General features: G+C 37.7%; 1 protein-coding gene across 6 annotated transcripts in view; it reads left to right on the forward strand.

Annotated features, from left to right (window-relative positions):
• ATP11C (ATPase phospholipid transporting 11C) overlaps positions 1-19,748 on the forward strand; it is a 220,415-nt gene that overhangs the window by 107,236 nt on the left and 93,431 nt on the right. For 2 of the 6 annotated variants that reach the window (XM_012469903.2, XM_012469905.2), the window contains exons 1-3: positions 5,312-5,399; positions 10,781-10,900; positions 17,724-17,813. In XM_012469903.2, coding sequence (XP_012325326.1) covers positions 5,364-5,399; positions 10,781-10,900; positions 17,724-17,813 — 246 coding nt within the window. In that variant the 5' untranslated portion in view covers positions 5,312-5,363. Of the gene's footprint in view, positions 1-5,311; positions 5,400-10,780; positions 10,901-17,723; positions 17,814-19,748 lie in introns of those variants that run through there. The other 4 variants (XM_012469906.3, XM_012469907.3, XM_012469904.2 and 1 more) reach the window with 2 other exon arrangements.

Below are 19,748 nucleotides of genomic sequence, written 5' to 3' on the forward strand. Positions count from 1 at the left end.
CATTTAGAACGTTTCATATCATATCTGAGTTTATAAAGTAGAGAGAGCAAGAATAGACTTAGAAATGTATTAACACATTGCATACACATATGCTTTTTATAATAATGCAAAGTGGAGTTAAATGCATTGCAATCAGGAGAATTGAGTCTTTATGAACATTTAATTTTTGAGTACTAGTCATGACTAAGCTGCTTGCATTCCACTGAGCAAAGGTTTCTTAATGAAGAAACCTACAAACCACTGTGGTGTTTCATGATTTAGCTGAAAGCATTTTTTCTGTTTAAAGCTTCCTAGGCATTTTTTAATGTTGGCTGTAAATTCTTATAATTGTTCTAGATACCCCCTATGTGTGCTTTAGAAATACCCCATTGCTATTTTCAATCATATACTCGAATGGGACTTGTAACTACTGTTTTTCCTATTTGGTAAAAAACATTTGTTTTGTGGAAAATTGTTTGGTTTTCAGGGTGGTTTGGCCTTTAGTGTGAGTAGTGTTTGTTTTTTTGAAGTCATGCATTTTGAATGTATCCACCCTAATAAAAAATTATTTCAAATGGTTTTTTTCTCTCTCTTTTTCTGTGTGTGTGTGTGTGTTTTCATTTTATAGCTGAAATCCTGTGTATAGGTAAGATTTGTATTCTAAGAGGTTTATTAATGTTAAAAATTGCCCTTATGGTAGTTAATTCTAATGTGCTTTCACTTGTGATTGTACCTTAGTTGCTGGGACATGGATTTCATTCTGTTTTATCAGAGAAGTAAATAGTTTCCCTAGGGTGACAGGCCCATTTGAAAAGGCATTCATTTTTTCACATTTAAAGATTACCATTAAATAAATTGCTACTGTTGTGTTTTAAGTGGGCATCTTAAAAGCCTGAAAGAACCAGTGTACCCTCTAGTGTACCAAAATTAGCACACTGAAGGAGTTTTATCTAGTCAGTTTGTACTTAAACATTTTTTAAAAGGCATTATCACATGACCCTTTCCCAGGTCTTTGTGACTTTTCGTAATGTTTCATTTATTTCTCCCTCCTTTTCTGCTTTGAAGCCTGCAATTTTTTTTTTTTTTTTTTGGACAGTCTCGTTCTGTCACCCAGGCTGGAGTGCAGTGGCATGATCTTGGCTCACTGCAACCCCTGCTTCCCTGGTTCAAGCGATTCTCCTGCCTCAGCCTCCCGAGTAGCTGGGATTACAGGCGCCCTTCATCAGTCCTGGCTAAGTTTTGTATTTTTAGTAGAGATGGGGTTTTGCCATGTTGGCCAGTCAGGTCTTGAACTCCTGACCTTAGGTGATCTGTCCATCTTGGCCTCTTAAAGTGCTGGGATTACAGGCTTGAGCCACCATGCCTGGCCTAAGCCCGCAAATTTTTATTCCACATATATTGTCTTCTCGTGTGTATTAGTCTGTAAATTATTCTTTATCCTGAAACAGGGAGTGGTCTCTTCCTCACTCTTGAATGTTTTGTTTTGTTTTAGGGGGCTAGGCTGAAACAGGGGGCAAATGATGCAACATCCAAAGCCACATTTCAACTTTTTCATGTGTATGGCGGGGGAAGGAGTCTCGCTCTGTCACCCAGGCTGGAATGCAGTCGTGTGATCTTGACTCACTGCAACCTCCACCTCCCAGGTTCAAGTGATTCTCCTGCCTCAGCCTCCTGAGAAGCTGGAATTACAGGTGTGGGCCACCATGCCTGGCTAATATTTGTGTTTTTAGTAGAGATGGAGTTTTGCCATGTTGGCCAGGCTGCTCTTGAACTCCTGACCTCAAGTGATCCGCTTGCATCGGCTTCCCAAAGTGCTGGGATTACAGGCATGAGGCACTGCACTTGGCCGACCACATTTCAAGTTTTATTGCTAGAAAATCTGGCTCCAATAGCTGGGCGCTATGGTTCACACCTGTAATCCCAGCACTTTGGGAGGCCGAGGCAGGAGGATCACCTGAGGTCAGGAGTTCAAGACCAGCCTGACCAACATGGCGAAATCCCGTCTTTATTAAAAATACAAAAAATTAGCTGGGCGTGGTTGCAGGCACCTGTAATCCCAGCTACTCAGGAGGCTGAGGCAGGAGAAGTGCTTGAACCCGGCAGGTGGAGGTTGCAGTGAGCCAAGATTGCACCATTGCACTCCAGCCTGGGTGATAAGAGCGAAACTCCATCATAAAGAAAATCTGGCCCCAATTTCCTCTGCATCATTTTAGATCACATTATTAGTCAAGTCCTCTTCAAGTTATACATGAAGAAACCAATGCCAGGACTTCCCCAAGACACATACAGACTAATTGGTGATAGAAGGTGATTAGGACCTCCATCTCCTGGTTTCTTACCTCTCTTAATTAAGCTTTAGAAGCGAAAACACCCACCTGGGATCATAACTGAATACTTAATTTTACTTACCCATTTTTGGTATACATGGATAGAAATTGTCACAAATACAACAATGATCTCACCTCATACCGTTGAGTACTTTGCCGGTATAGTTGATTGTGAATACGATGTATTTTTCCTACCAGCAGACTCTTACATAGATGTAGCCCAGATATGCAGACATGTTTGCTGAGATAAGAGATATATTATAGTAGCATTGCCCAAAACATGTTGTACAGAATGTGATGTCACTGGAGTTTCCTTGTGGGGAAGAAAGAGTTCTGTGGTGAAAAAATTTTGGGAAATGCTGACTTACACAAAGTTAAAGAGGTTTCTTTAAGACTTTATGAAGCTTTTACTACATGAGTATGCGTTGTGAATAGCCGGGAGGAGGGGTTACAGGAGTGGGCTTCCCCTTTCTCTAAGGAACCTCATTATTAACTTGTTTCTTGTAACTCAGTCTGGGGAACATTGAGTGTGGTATCCTGATATTCTTGCTAGTTATCTTACTGTGGCATTCCTAGTTGGCGATACTCAAAGGCACATTAAAATTTAACAATCTAAACAATTTTTATTTATACATAAGGCATTACTGAATATTTGTCGTGCTCTTCTTTTTATGCTTCAAGATACAAGTTACACATTACACTTCAAACATCTTGCTAATTTATATAGTCTCTTTTAAGCATATTTTAGGAATAATTACAGTCAGATCATCTGTTATATTTATAGCAACATCCAATCTTTATATTGCAAAGAAGCTTCAAATCCAAAGCTTTGGGAAGAGGGAAGAGATAGATGATAGAGAGACAGTGTCAATAATTCCAGTGCAGTTCCCAAGTGCCTGTGTGCTCTGCCACAAAGGGAGAAACGAATTCCTATTTTTACTGTCAGGGTGTCAGATCAACAGTTCCGAAAGACTAATAGTATATGTTATGGACAGCAGCCTCGCCTCCATGGGCTCCTCGAGTGGCCCTCAGTTGTCATCAGACATGCCACTTGTCAGCCTCCCTTGCCAACTCTAGTCCTTCATGAACACTGAAGAATAGTGGTTTCAAAACCAAGCGCTCTCTGCTAGTGGACTATAACTCATCCTGCCCCTTTAGGCAGGGGTAGCACCAAAATTGCCTGTGCCTCTTCTGTAGAGCCAGAAACTTTCTTGCTTTAAATAAAACATTCACATGTGGGTTATGTTTAAGACATTGCCTAGTTCCATGCTGTCCCAGTTGCTAGAGTTTTAATATTCCCATAGTTTGTTAACATCTACAAACCTCATTATTTGTTGCTGTGAATAGTTTACAGTCATTTAAAGTGATTGTTTCTGTTAATCTTGCTGTAAGCAGTCTGTTAGGTTATGTGACCTTATTTTATAGATAAGGAAATGACGCTCAACTAAGCCATTTTCTCCAGGTCTCATTTTGAAGAATAAAAAGATATAAATAATATTTCTCATATCTTTCTTGCTTCCCCTGTCCTCTCCAGATTTTATCCTGAAAGCCTGCCCTATAAGAATAATTTTTTTTTTTTTTTTAAGAGATGGAGTTTCACTCTGTTGCCCATGCTGGAGTGCAGTGGTGATCATAGTTGACTATAACCTTGAACTTCTGGGCTCAAGTGAGCCTCCTGGCTCAGCTCCCCTAGTAGCCAGGACTACAGGTGTGTGCCAGCATGCCCAGCTAATTTTTAATTTTTTTTTTGTACAGATAGGAGTCTCACTCATTTGCCCAGGCTGGTCTGGAACTCTGGGCCTCAAGCAAAGCATTGGGATTACAGGCCCAAGCCACTGTGCCAGATCCAGAAAGAATGCCCCCCCACCCTGAAATCCCTTACTTTTTTCATTTATTCAACTAAGCCATGCTCCACAGTGGAAACTTGCTTTTTACCTACTTCTTTTGTTGGGGATGTTAAGAAAAGTTATAGCCTGGATGTGATATTTAAATTAATTACATTTACAACTTGGGCAGTATTTAAGCCAGTTTGCTTGTATGGTATGTAACAGTTTACTTGCAAAAATGCATTCATTGGTTTTGCTGAACACACTCCAACTTATATTTGAACTGACAGACCTTTCTAGGAAACTCTACTTTTATAGTAATTACACTATCACTGAAACAGGAAATAAAACCCTGTTCAGGTCATCAGACACCCCTTTTACAATATTTTTTTCTTTTGCTCCAGCCAGAGTTTCTTATCTCCTCTTATACTGTAATAGAAATTCTTCTCTGGTGATCTAGAAAGTAATTTTTGGATGAGAATTTATCTCTTCTAGGTAATGATATTGATAAAGGCATTTTTCTCCCTAATAGCAGCTTTTTTCTTTGCGATTGTTAGATATTACTGTTGGCTGCTGAGATAAAACTTTCTTACCTATGAGATATCTAAATAGTGAGAAAAATCTTCCATCTCTAAGGGACCTTTCCACATAAACTGTCTGCTTAGGCCTTGTATATATTTTTGAAGCTTGAATTTACAATATTACAGTCACTCTCTTGAGGTGGGGAAACTCTGTATCATAGCAAATACTTAGATTATGTTAAACTACAACCAAAAGTTCAATTCAACTTTCCTCAGAAGCTTATTGTTTAGCCCCACTTTTTATTGTGGTCCATTTATTGTCGGCAGGGATTAGAAAAGAACTTCCCAAGATGAGGAGAAATTGTTGTGTGGTGTAAGATACTGATATTTTAAAATAATAACACCTTAAAATACAAAAGTTACTAAGGCAAATCAGGTCTTTGGAGAAGAGTAACGAAAAAATGATGAAATAATGGGGCCAAGGCCTCTAGAGCACTGCTTTGAACTCTTAAGAAATAGACTGTCCCCTGATGGCTTTCTTTGCTGCCTCCCATGGAAGTACAGGAACTAGGCAAGCCACAGTTGGCTCACTTCCCAAGTTCTGGGAAACTTTACAAGGATCACAGGGGTTGGTATAAGTTGCTTGATAATCTGCAGCATTCTCTCTGAGATTTAGCTGCCATTGTGTTAGCAAATTTCTGCATGTCAGTATGCAGATGGTCCCATCTCTCCCTCCAGCCTCTGAGGTTTGTAATCTATATTTTATTCTCGTCTTTTTCAGCTAGGTTGGGCTTTGAGGCCTGGGGCCTGCTTATTCCTGCTTTTTATTTGCATGTATATTTTTATCCATTTCCTGAGGGTAATCGTAAATGGTTAGCTGGATTGTCAGCCTCACTGCTCCTATCTTTAGAGTTAAAAATCTCTTTATTTAGAGTTTTAAATTAATTTTGTTGAGTGTTTGGAATGAAAGGCTGTGTGTGAAGATGGGTAGGGTGAAAGTGAAAGGGAACTTCTGAGGCTTTGTATATTTGCTAGTTACATTTTTGTGCATATTGTCAGGCTTTGGGTTAGGAAAGATTCTGTTAATAAGGAAAGTTGAGTTGCTGAGACCCCAAAGGAACACTGAGAGTCTCAGGTTCCTTCCTATAAATGGAAGAACCCGAGTCATTAAAAGATAAAACTCCTGTTAGAATCTTGAATCACAAAATGTTTACAGGATTTTCGATCCATCAGCTTTCTACTAGCCATCCTGTAATGAAGCTGCATTTTAGTCTTTAGAGCCACAATTTCTGTAGCCCTGAAGTTCGTGGAGTAAGGGCATGGTGGAGGAAGGGGGATCAGATTGGGAACACTTAGAATTGATTATCACTGTTGAAATTAAACTGCTCAGTGGATCAGTTTGAGATAATGAAAGGTCCACTCTGAGCTTCCAAACAAGGCATTGTTCTTAACCAAATCCTCATGATCAGTGCTTTTTCTTAAGCCTTGTGCTTGCTGATTTAGGTGTTTATGTGAGGCTTAATATCCATTTCCTATAGCAGGTTTTATTCAGTTGAATATGCTGCCACTGGGCAATGCCTAATTAGAGAAATTTGTGTCTAGGGATAAACTTTGTGTATTCAATTGTCCTTTGGTCAGGTGTTTGAGAATTTCAGTTAATATGACCGTAATTAAACTTTAAAGGCAGAACAACACAAAATGCCCTATTGGTCTTGCTTCACTTCCTTTGGCTTAATCACTTATAGAAGTTGCAGTAAAAGCAAAATCTGAAACGTGCAATTTTAAGGATCATTTTAGAGTTATGATTATAAATTACACATCAAGTTTATTCAACTTTGCTTGTTATAATGGAGTGGGCTTGGGAACCTCAGCAATTTGGCCACTGAATACATTGTAGTTATTTTAACCAAGAAGCTCAATACACTGGAAATGTTCCCTGGAACTGTAATGATCTCCCTGTACTCCCACCCCTTCAGCCCTAGTATGGAAATGCTGACTTCTGGGAGCATTTTAATAGACATCTGAAATTTTGATGAGATGCTCTTTCAGTTTTGAATTTGGCCTTTTTAAGACATTATGCTGTTCAAAAATATTTCTGCTTCAGAGAAGAAAATAGCTTTGGGCTGGAGTGTGGAGAACCGTTTTAAATCATTGCCAAGTCTTCAGATTTTAATAAGGATTTTTTTTGTTCATTTTTGAGAAAATACTTTTATTTGCTGTAGTAACTTTCAGAAAGCAGTTTGATGACCAATAAAAATAATGCTGTAACTGCCAGGGATTACATCAGTTTTAAGATTATTTGCTGATAATCCAAGTAGCTTTGCATTGTATCAGGGCCTGTAATTCTCATTATTAATGATCTGAATAACTGAAGGAAGATTAACCACATGCAAAATAAATTATCGAAGGAGAATCTTTGTGAGCAGCTTAAAATGGTTGGACAGAACAATATTTGAGGATTATTTGTATTCTTAACCTTTGGAAAGGAAATTGTTTAAATTATTTAAATTAAAGAAGTAGTGCAAGATTATGGATGGCATACTAAAAATCATAGGATGTTATTTAAGGATGATTACTGTTTGAAAGAGAGCGTCTGTGGCAGTAATTCTCAGCTGTGGTTACAAATTAGAATTGTCACCTGGGGAGCTTCCAGAAAAATTAAATATTAAATAAAATACCCAAGCATCAGTATTGTGTTTAAAGCCACTGTGTGACCAGGATTAAGAGTCAAAGATCTATGGCTAACTGATAAATTTAAGTCTTCCAGCACCTGGAAAGGATGTAGAGGTAGGCTTTATTTCAGATCCTGTGCTAGCTTTTATAGTGACAGTCTTGTATTGAGGTCTCTATTTTTCTTCAGTTCTTATCTAGTCACTGGTCTGGAGGCAATTGGGAAACAAATTTTGTTTCCAGTAGCTTTTCATTTTCTATGACTAGCAAAGACATAGGATTTTAAGATGGTGCCAGTTAAATAATTACTCTGTTAGGTTTTTTATTGAGAGGCCATTTTGGGGTATAAATTACTTGCTTTTTTTTTTTTTTTTTACAGTATTCAGTTTGTACTGTGGAAGTATAAATTAGGAGTACAAAAGGTTGATTTTTATCGTGAGGAAGAAATTTACATTGTTTTCTCTGTTAATTCATAAATTGTAAACATACTTTTTAATATTTGCCATACTTTATCATGTAGTGTGATGTCTCATTAAAATAGAATAAGTACCAGCATATTTCAAGTTTTAAGAAATGCTGTTCTTAAGGACAATTGAATGGGAAGCAGTTCAGAACAGGATGGACTCCTAATGAATTGCAATTCATTATGAGGTGCCAGGAATCACACACTCCCACTCCAGACTACACTGCGTGCCATCCAAATAGGAATTTTTAAAATGATTTCTACTTAGCATTTCTCTGCTTTGGCAAAGACATCTACATTACTCAAAATCAAAGGAAATAACAGCACTGTTTTAACACTCTATATTGGCAGCAGGTGGACAATTACGGTAAATTTATGTGAGTTCAGCATTGCTTTTTTTTTTTTTTTAATGTGTACCAAATACTATTATACAGTTGCAGGACATTCCACCAGATATTGCAGGTTCATAAGATTTTAGGGTGAAACAGAAGTCACCTACTTCATACTACCCTACCCCCAGTCCTCAGGCACTTCTCAACCCAAACCTGTTTGGGTAATTTTGGAAAATGCTCAGAAGTGGACATTCTGCAGCTTCTTTCAGGCTTCTGTTTCATCATCTAACAACAGTCACTGCCAGGATCTGCACACACATAACCCTAAACCTGCATAGTAATTTCAATCCATTTTCTCCAATTTAATGGAGGTAGAGGTCACCTAGGCCTTATTCAGAAAAGATTAGAGAGATAATGTATGCGGAAAGCTCTTAGTAAAACTGGAAATATCATTCAAATGTGGGAATTCATAAAGATATCAATGTGCCTAAAAAATTGTGTTGTGCCTTTTCCTTTTGTTCTTTGGCACAGACTATAGAAGACAATTCAGAATTGGGAAAGCACTAGTCCATTTTTAAGTTAATCGGTGGTTGCTGTAATTGAGGCTAAAAATCCATAATGGCATCACACGACATATCCTACTTCACTGATTCTCTAACTCCTTTGCCTCTTCTCCCTTTCAACTTGTAGAATTAACTAAGAACATGTATAAAAGGTAACTCTGCCTCATTTACTCTATAGCCACTTCTTGCTTGTGTGAAAAACTAAACAGCCATATGAATATTAAATTAAAGGTTGCAAATTACAATGTATATGTGAACTTGACATTTTCTGTAATTCAAATTGGTATGTTATAAGAGTCAGGTCTGTTTTGGAGACCACGGAGAGGCCTTAACCTGCAACAGAAGGTGGGAGCCGGGGTGAAGCCAAATAAACTATACATCTGGCAGGTGCATGTGTTCCAATGCCTTGTCTTTGGGCAGGCAGATAAATAACTAAGCTATCCATCATAGATACTTACTGACTTTTTCCAGGTCTCCAGGGATCCCACGGATTCCCTTAGCACATGCCAGGGTAGCTTTCCAGAGTTATATACACCTGAATCTCTCCTATTTCAGTTTGTCCCAGTTACTTTTTGCATGATTCTCTACAAATTTTGAAGGCAATATCATAAGCTTAAATTAAAATGCAAGGCAAGGAGGTTTTATCTGTACTTTGGGGTGATTTTTATTTTGTAAAATGAAGAAATTAATTATTTTCTATATACTGTCTACCTAAGATGCACGAATTCAGACTGGAATACATTCAGACATTGTAGATAATTGGAAGACTACAAGTTCTTAGTAATAATCTTGCTTAAAATGATTACTTTGAGGATGACATTTAATCTTTGACCTTAAAATAGATCATTGAAAGGAAGGAAGATCTCTGTGACTACATATATTAAAACATTTTAGGTTGGGGAATTATATTTCTAAAAAATAATGGGAATATATAAATGGATATTGGTTTCTATCAACATCCTTTGACATAAATATGAGGTAAGTCTCAGATATGGTAATATAGTACCATAAAAGGAGACTGTCTCAAATTTATATAAGAAAAGGGTATTATCCTGATTTAAGCAAAGAGAGTGAGGCCTCAGCAAAATTAAAGAGTGGGATAAAATGGAGCCCAGTCTTGAAACTTTTAGATTCAGTGAGTCTACTTACTAAAAATGTAAAAGGGGGCCGGCGCGGTGGCTCACGCCTGTAATCCCAGCACTTTGGGAGGCCGAGGCGGGTGGATCACGAGGTCAAGAGATTGAGACCATCCTCGTCAACATGGTGAAACCCCGTCTCTACTAAAAATACAAAAAATTAGCTGGGCATGGTGGCGTGTGCCTGTAATCCCAGCTACTCAGGAGGCTGAGGCAGGAGAATTGCCTGAACCCAGGAGGCAGAGATCGCGCCACTGCACTCCAGCCTGGGTAACAAGAGCAAAACTCCGCCTCAAAAAAAAAAAAAAAAAAAAAATGTAAAAGGGGCAAGAGAAATATATTGTGTGAAATAGGACTTTACAACAATAAGGCTCTGAGAGACTGCAAAATACACTCTATCCTATAAAGCCAAATAATTACAGTTGCCTTGTACAAAAAGTTGATCATTTCTTCAGTAGTGGCAGACATTCTATTTCTGACTTGTACACTTATACACGATTATTTTGTGTTTAGAAGTAATCTGCATTGTGCTTTCTGTTCTCTAGTGAGGTAGTTGGCAAGGTTGTCCTCAGTAGTTGCATAGTAAATGAAATATTCCCAGTTCTTTCTTTCTTAAGTTAGTGTGTTGCTAGTGAAGGTTATGATTAAGATTCATTTGAGCTGTGAATGAAAGAAAAATGATTGGCAGTAAAAATATTGTTTCTCTAGGATACTTTCTTTAATCATTTTAGAATTGCACCGTTGACCTCAGAACAGTTGGTTTAAGCAACACTTTTGGTAATCTTTACTATGTCAGCAAGTAAGAGCTTAGTGGATTTTGAATTTCCTAACAAGATTTTCTCCTATCCCTACTACTTTCTCCCCAGATTATAGCCCAACATGCTTAGACAAGAATCCTGGGCTTGGTAGAAGTGTGAAGAAATGTGATGAAAAACTGATTTTTTTCCCTTTTCTCTTGGTCAGTGTGCTGGAGAAGAGAAACGAGTTGGTACACGCACAGTATTTGTTGGCAATCATCCAGTTTCGGAAACAGATGCTTACATTGCACAAAGATTTTGTGATAATAGAATAGTTTCATCTAAGGTAAGTTTTTGTTTTAACTCAATAGATGTTCATATAGTGAATCAGATAATGCATTTATTCTAATTTATGCTTCTGAGGACACTGATGCATTTATATATGTGTACATGTATGTGCACTTATACAGATCATATACCAGCTATGGTAAGTATTCCTCTGAAAGACAGTTTATTTAAAAAAATCACTTTGCTTATTATAGGTGAAAGATCGTTCACTTGCCTTCCATTATGATTCACAGTGCTTGTTGATTATGTGTATTACTTTAAACCTTAAAGTGTGCTAAAAATAGGAATTATTTACTGGTGCAAAGCTTCCTGAATTACCCTTGAATGGCTGAACTAGGATATAAATGATTTGCATTCTTTTGGAGAGAGCTGTCCTGGAATGACTTTATTTGCATCTCTTTCTAATTCCTCTGCCAACCTCTCCACCTCCCATCCCACTTCTCAAGTATAAATACAGTCTTATGTCCCAAAGGGTGCATGCTGCGCAGTACACTCCTTCACCTGTGATCTGTTAAGAGTTAAATCACTGCAGCTGTGTCACTGTTTGAATACATCTTACTTCAGCATAGTGTAGGACTAAGAGCATTGGCCTGGAAGTCTGAACACCTGTATTTAAATCCTTGCCCAACCACGTACTAGTTGTGTTATCTTGGCCAAATTAATCACCCTGAGTCTAAATGTCCTCATTGGCGAAATGGGGCTAATACTCTATGTGTGAAACCACTTCTTATAGCTCCTAGTACCCAGTAGTCATCATTCTACAAGTGTTATTTAACTAATCTTTACCTCCGGCTGACCAGGTTAGGTGCTAGGTTAGCCTACTGCCATCTCTTGTAGAATGGAATAGATCTTGAAGATATTCCTCACTTCCTCATGTGCCCTGGCAAGACAGAGATAAAAGTTGGTGACATTTGGTTCACTGTATATTTGTAATCACTTAGAACCTCAAACACAAAATTAGGCCCTTCCTTAAAAATATATGACATTTTGTTTTTCAAATATGCATTTAATTTCTCATTTGGGTGGTGATACAGTAGTGATTACGTTTAGCTGGGAGATTTAACATGTAAAGTATGGTCAGGACAGGTGAAAATTTTGTTGCCTGCCTAATGGGCAGATCTGTAGGCCTGTAGAACATTTTATTTTGGATAGAAATGTCTATTTCCTGTTAATCTTATACACTTGTGGCAGAAATTTTATTCTTAGCCAGAGGTTTACATATTTGTGCCTAAAATAGTGAAAAGATCTTTTACTGGAAATTTCGACTCACCTTGTAACCAATTAAATGGTCGGTAATAGTCCTTTGATTCAGACTTGTGGACTTACAGAGCTGAAAGGTCTTAAGAGGTTATCTTGTTCAATTTATTGACTTTACAGATGGAGAAACCAAACCCAGAGAAATACAGTGACATGGTCACCAAGCAGAGTTAGTAATAAAACCAGTAGTAAAAATACTTTATAAGGTCTAGTTGCTCTGAATAAAGAGCCCTTTTTACATCATTGTGCTGTTTAGGTTCCTTCCTCATTTTTTTTCTCTTTTCTCTCCTCTTGCATTGTGCTTGGCATGGGGCGACAACTCAAATGGTAGCTGCTATTGTTATTTGTGTTTCTGTGATTATTATTACCATACTGAGTAGTACTATTGATTTCCTCAGGTTCATGTGTTTTGAATGTGTGGGATACTTCTAAATGGAGGCGTTCAGGTCTACTCTGTAAAGACCAACAATTTTATAATTTGACTTTTTCTTCCTCACATTGTCTTGGCTGTTGTATTTATACCAGAATTTTTTAAAAGATTATTTTTTCAAAATATGCTGTTTATAGAATATGTTAGCTGCCTTCCAACTTTGTAGCAAGTGTTGATTTTTTTCTCCATCCTTCAATCATAAAAATAACTATCTTAATTGAATGCTGTTTTTGTTTACAAATTACCATCAGTAATGTGTCATTATAAGTGTTGTTAAGGCCTGTAACACTGAAGACAAACATTTTGACCTACTTTAAATTTTATTTGCTTATAAAATTAGTGCTCTTTTTTTTTTTCTCCTGGGATCACAAATACTTTCTTTAGAAAAACTTGTCCTCTACAGCCTCACAACTTTAATGTGCTCTGCAGGGACTTTGGAAATCACCAGAATTTTGTAGCCGGTGCAAAACTTGGAAATTCCCTTCTTTAGCAAAAGGAATATTGATTGTACTCTGCTGTGAATTTTAGGATCTTTAGTTTCCATCATGTTTATCTGTTGTGTGTTTTTATTCTTTAAAAATTAAAAAAAAAAATTTAAAAAAATTTTTGTACTTCTAGTAGAGATGGAGTTTCACCATGTTGGCCAGGTTGGTCATGAACTCCTAGCCTCAAGTAATCCCCCTGCTTCAGCCTCCAGGCATGAGCCACTGCGCCCAGCCTTTTGCCCAGCTTTTAATGGGGTTGATTTTTTTTTCTTATTATTTGCGTTCCTTGTAGATTGTGGATATTAGTCCTTTTCCAGAAGCATAATTTGCAAATATTTTCTCCCATTCTATAGATTGTCTGTTTACTGTTGAGTATTTCTTTTGCTGTGCAGCTTTTTAGGTCCCATTTATTTTTGGGTTTTGGGCATTCACTTTTTTGTCTTCATCATAAATTATTTGCGTAGGCCACTGTCCAGTAGAGTTTTCCCTAAGTTTTCTTCAGCAGTTGACTGCGTTTTAAAAATTTGTATTGAATGATTGATTGATTGAGACGGAGTCTTGCTTCGTTGCCGAGGCTAGAGTGCAGTGGCCCAATCTCGGCTCACTGCAACCTCCGCCTCCCAGGTTCAAGCAATTCTCCTACCTCAGCCTCCCGAGTAGCTGAGATTACAGGTGCCCACCACCACACCCAGCTAATTTTTTGCGTTTTTAGTAGAGATGGGGTTTTACCGCATTGACCAGGCTAGTCTCAAACTCCTGACCTTAGGTGATACAGCTGCTTTGACCTCCTAAACTAAACTGCTAACTTTATTATTACTTTAAACATCTACTACTTTATTTTTGTCTCTTTCTTTTTCTTTTTTGCTGCTATTCATACACATTAGAAAAAGTTATTTGTAGTCTTAGGTTCCTCATCAGCATTTTTAATGCTAAGTCATCAGCATTTTTAATGATAAATTGGAAATCTTGGGTAAAACAGAACTGATAAAAACAAGTAAAGTTCCAAAGACTCCTTTTGCTTAAATGAAATAATTGACTCTCAAAGCTGAGATTCTCTTCTACTTTTGTCCTTTGGGAAATTTGCTTAGTAAGTTTATAAGATTTTGGTCTCAAATTAGATGGCACATATTTGAGCCAGTGACCCACAACTTTTTCACATAATTTGATCTTTAGTGACCACACTTGTGTACAGATTATTTAATCCACTACAAACCAGATATAAAATGCATTGTATGTACTGGGAAAGCTGGCGTTACCCCCTCCCATCCTGTCCCCTCCCCTCCCCTCCCTTCTTTCCTTTCTTTCTTTCCAGGTAGAATCTTCTCTGTCACCCAGGCTGGAATGCAGTGGCACGATCTCAGCTCACTGCAACCTCTACCTCCTGGTTCAAGCAATTCTCCTGCCTCAGCCTCCCAATAGCTGGGATTACAGGTGCCCACCACCATGCCCAGCTAATTTTTTTGTATTTTTAAAGGAGACGGGGTTTTGCCATGTTGGCCAGGCTTGTCTCCAATTCCTAACCTCAGGTGACCTACCAGCCTCAGTGCCCAGTCCAAAGCTGGTGTTTTCTGTAGAAATAGTTTTAAACATGTTCTAAATGTTTGGGCTACTTTTTAAGTTTATAGTTACACTTAAAGATAGTATAAAAGAGGCTGGGTGTGGTGGCTTACACCTGTAATCCGAGCACTTTGGGAGGCTGAGGCAGATGAAGTTCAAGACCAGCCTGGGAGATGGTTCACAGGGAGAGCCCATATCTACAAAAAATACAAAAATTAGCCAGGGATGGTGGCGTGTGCTTGTAGTTCCAGCTACCCAGGAGGCTGAGGTGAGAGGATTGCTTGAGCCCAGGAGGCAGGGGCTGCAGTGAGCTGGGAATGCATCACTGCACTCCAGCCTGGGTGACAGCGTGACACTCTGTCTCAATAAATAAATAGATAGATAGTATTTAATGACATCTCCAAGTAAGAACTAACTTGTAACAAAAACTGAATTCTCATCGTGTCTAAAAAACTGTTATACACATTTTCTTTTTGTTATTAACTTTTTTTTTTTTTTTTTTGCCTTGGAGGTCATGCTTGAGATAACATTGTTTTTGGTTTGTAGCAACTGACCCAGCCAGAGAGTCTACTTTTTAGATAAACAAGTTAATTGAATAACTTGATGTATATGGCTGAACTAAATTTTGCTTGTAGTTAGACAACTCTAAAAAGTAGACTTTTCTTGGTCTGCATTAAAATATTACATTTGTATTGTAATAAAAAAGATGTGATAGAAACTAAGTTTACCTTTTAGTTAAACCAGTAGAGTAAATGGTTAGGGCACAAGTTTGTATAAAGATTTCTTGTATACTTTCTGTGTGCTAAACTGTGGTTCTAGCTATTGTTCTAGGCACCTGTGGTAAGGAGACATGTGACATGCTCCCTGATCTCTTAATAGCTCATGACCTGATGAAGGAGAGAAGAAGGCAGTCATTTCCTATGAAGGGAATAATTAGAGCAGTTCATTTAATAAGACAGTGGTAAACTGATAGTTGAGACTTAAAAACGACAACAACAAAAAAAGTATTCCCTTTTGATATGTTTATGTCACCTTTCACAGATGACTCTGTCTTTAATGCTTATTTGAATAATTAAAAACTCTTTAATTTGGGAACACAAGGGTAACATACCAGAAGCTCAGCCATTAGCCTGTTGTTGGAGTTTACCTTATTGTTTTAGAAAGTTGATTTTAAGTAATTGGGACAGTTAAAAATGCTGGTCTGCCCTGTGTCAGCTTCAAAGTGACTGGATCAGTGGTTTTGAATGGTTTCTATTTTTGGTCACAAGCTACCTTGGGAATCTCATGAAAAATGTGGACTTTATTCTCCTCAGTGATGCATACCCATGCACAATTCTGCATTTATTTTAAAATTATTTTCCCTAAGGCACTTCTTGGACTGCAGGATAGAACCTTTTCTAAGTTGGTTATTGGTTGTAATGCAGCTGTTCTACTGAATGTATTTGCTTCCTTTTGTCTTTTTCCTCTCAGGATTCCCTAAATTTTGAGCCCATAAGCCTTTTTAAACTGAAAGCTGAAAGCTTAGTAAATTCCCATATATTATGTCGAGCCATATGACTTGGCTTTTCAGTCACCTTATTAAAGGATATATTCTCATATGTTATGCACATAATTGGGATGAAGATCATTCAACTGTAAATTTAGCCTTTTTGGTAAAGAAACATTTCTTTCTTTCTAGTTTCTGGTCTTACTAGGTCATCTCAAAAATTCAACTTTTTCTGGTCACTTTTAAATGATTCAGTCCTTGAGCTTAAGGTATCAGGTACAAAGTACATATGGTTTGACAGTTGGCCTGAGTTCTCTTCTTCTGACCATGTGCAATTTAGTATGAAACTTTTACCTATTGCCAATTACCAAAGCCCAGCCCAGAGTGGTATGTTATTGATTAAAATGAAAGCCCTCCATGGCCCAGGATTGTATATACACCTTCCTAGCTGTCATGGAAATTAGAGGTACTTACAAGGACAGAGTGATTCATAGGGGTATCTGTTATAATCATCAAGACTCCAGAGGTTAGCTGAGCCAGGAATTAATGTGTCCATTCATTCCTCCAATTAATTAATTAATTAATTTTTATTTTATTTTATTTTATTTGTTTGTTTTTCTGGAGACAGAGTCTTGCTCTGTAGTCTAGGCTGGAGTGCAGTGGTGTGATCTTGGCTTACTGCAGCCTCCGCCTCCCGGGTTCAAGTGATTCTCTTGCCTCAGCCTCTTGAGTAGCTGGGACTACAGGCATGCACCACCATGCCTGGCTAAGTTTTGTATTTTTAGTAGAGATGAGGTTTCATCATGCTGCCGAGGCTTCTTTTTTTTTTTTTTTTTTTTAAATGAGACAGAGTCTTGCTCTTACTCTGTTGCCTGGGCTGGAGTGCAGTGGCGAGATCTCAGCTCACTGCAGCCTCTGCCTCCCAGTTTCAAGTGATTCTCCTGTCTCAGCTGCCTCAGTAGCTGAGATTACAGGTGTGTGCTACCACACCTGGCTAAATTTTGTATTTTTAGTAGAGACGGGGTTTTGCCATGTTGGCCACACTGGTCTCGAATGCCTGACCTCAGGTGATCTGCCTGCCTCGGCCTCCCAAAGTGCTGGGATTACAGGCATGAGTCACTGTGCCTGGCCATTCAAATAATTTAGTGTCTACCTTGTACCAGGCACTGTGTTAAGTGTTGGGAAAAATGTAAACAATACAGGTAAATAACCTGCCCATATAGAACTCAGTGCTTATTGAGAGAGAATCTTTAATTTAAAATGTGCACATATATAATTCACTATAATGAGTGTTATTAAGTAAGTATATATAGGATGACATGAGAACACATAACAAGGAACCTAATTTGGATTGGGTCAGAGAAAGCAAAGATATGAGACCAGATGACTATTGTAATGCTTAGAATGAAAACTTTATTTCTGAAAAAGGTTTTTATATACTGTGTCTCTAAATATATGCTTATGCGTATGTGTGAGGTTTGGATTTCAATGAGTTGGACATACTAAATATCGCTTTATATGATAATGTGGACCTGTAATCAGTCATTACTATAAAGATTTTCCAAGTTTCCTTCATAACAGTGTTATTTTTTCTTCTCCCTTACAGTATACACTTTGGAATTTTCTCCCAAAGAATCTGTTTGAACAGTTTAGAAGAATTGCAAATTTTTATTTTCTCATAATTTTCCTTGTACAGGTAAGAGCTCCTTAAACAGCCACTTAACGTTGAAACTTGATTGCTTCAAACAAATTTTCAATCTATTTCTAACCTTAAAATGCCATGTAATAAAAAAAAACATTCCAGAGCTTATTATAATATGACTTCTTAGAAAAGTAGAAACATAACATTTAAAGATGATCATTTTATGGATTTCTAAAGTGGCATTTTTGCTAGAAAACCTATTGAGATTTTATTTCATTATTTTCTTTGAAACTTTCATGGGTTTCATATCTTTGCTCTTCCTAGGACGATGTGTATTGTGTACCATTAAATGAAATGGAATATATCAAAATTGAAAATAGTTCAAACTAATAGTTTTATTTTGTTACATACCAGTTTCAGCCTAATTGGAAACTTCTCACTTATCTTCCTGATTACCATTTTTGCTCTCCCTCATTCATTTACTCACTTTAAGGGTGAGAGCCTAGTAGATTAATCTGCTTCTCTGTATTCTTTCCACTGTTTTGCATTTTAAATTTTAGACAGTTTAAATTGCATCTTCCATCTTTGAATCTGTAAGCTATTAAAATCTTTTCCTCGCCATAATTACCCCTGAAAATTTTACATTAAAGGTACTTTTTTTCTCATTTCATTTTTTAAATGAAGCAGAAAAATCCCAATGAAATTGCTCAAATGCCTTGTTGATGTTAAGTGCTTCTGTTTACTCACTTTAAGGGTTTGAGTAAATGGTGCTATAATTGAATTTAGCCTTGCTACTTAAAATCTATCTGGGATATAATATGGGCAAGAGCCTATTTTAATCATGAATGATGGAAGATTTGAAAAGGAGCTCCTCTGGATCCATGGTCAGATGTCTTACGAACATAGAATAAACTACCTCGAGGATTCTACTTGCAAGAATCATTCTACTTGGTGGGCAGTGCATTTCATTTCAATTCAGCAAATGTATGCTACTCACCCACTTATTGTGTGCTATGCAGTAGGGCAGACAACAAAAATGGTAGCAGGTACAATGAAGATCAAGATACAGCTTTTCTACCCTTAAGGAATTTATGCTAAAGCTAAGAAGACCAGTCATATAACAGTTATGTATTCACTTAATGTAGTAAAGCCATTCAAGAAGCATGAACAAAATGCTTTGGGTATACAGTGTAAGTTATCATTTTTTTCTCCCCAAGAGGAATTTGAGAAGTGTTCAGAAAATAGATGGTATCTGAATGGAGCCTTGAAGGATTAGAAGGAGTTTACCTGGTGGAGAACGCTGAACTGGTATTTTGGGGACAGGGAAGAGATTGCCTAAAGTGACAGAAGCATGTAGAAGCCTTGTGTACATGGAAGTATATGTTGTATCTACAACACACGTGTATGGCAGGAGCAGGCCTGATGGAGGGTTGGAGATGAGAGTCAACAAGTTGTGAGGGCAGATTGTACTCATGACCATCTTCCCTTAAATCTAGTTCTCGTTCAGTATTTTCTGTCTCAGTGAATGATGACAACATCCACCTAGGCATGCTAACCTGATACTTGGGAGACATCTTTAATAAGCACTTACCGTCTAACTCATGCCATTTTTGCCTCCTAAATATTTATAGAACTTCTTTCTGTGTCTGCTAACACTCTAGTCCAAGCCATCATCTTTCACCTAGATTACAGAAATAGCCTCCAAAATGACCCTGCCTTCACTTTTGTTCTCTTCTAATTCATCTTCCACAGAGCAGTGAGAATGATCTTTTCAAAATGCAGTTCTGTTCATGTGACTTTTCCTTGTTTAAAACTTTCAAGGATTTCCTGTTATTTGTGGGATAAAGAATGAACAGCTTTCTTTGGCCTAGAGGGCCCTGCACAGACTGGCTCCTGCCTCCCTCTCCAGCCCCATCTCACACCACACTCCCTCTTGGCACTGGCTTCCTTTATTTCCCAAAGACCTGCATATACTGTTCACTGTGCCTA

This window comes from Aotus nancymaae, unplaced genomic scaffold, assembly GCF_030222135.1.
Source record: "Aotus nancymaae isolate 86718 unplaced genomic scaffold, 86718_ANA_hifiasm-v0.15.2.pri h1tg000004l, whole genome shotgun sequence".
Lineage (NCBI taxonomy): Eukaryota > Metazoa > Chordata > Mammalia > Primates > Aotidae > Aotus > Aotus nancymaae.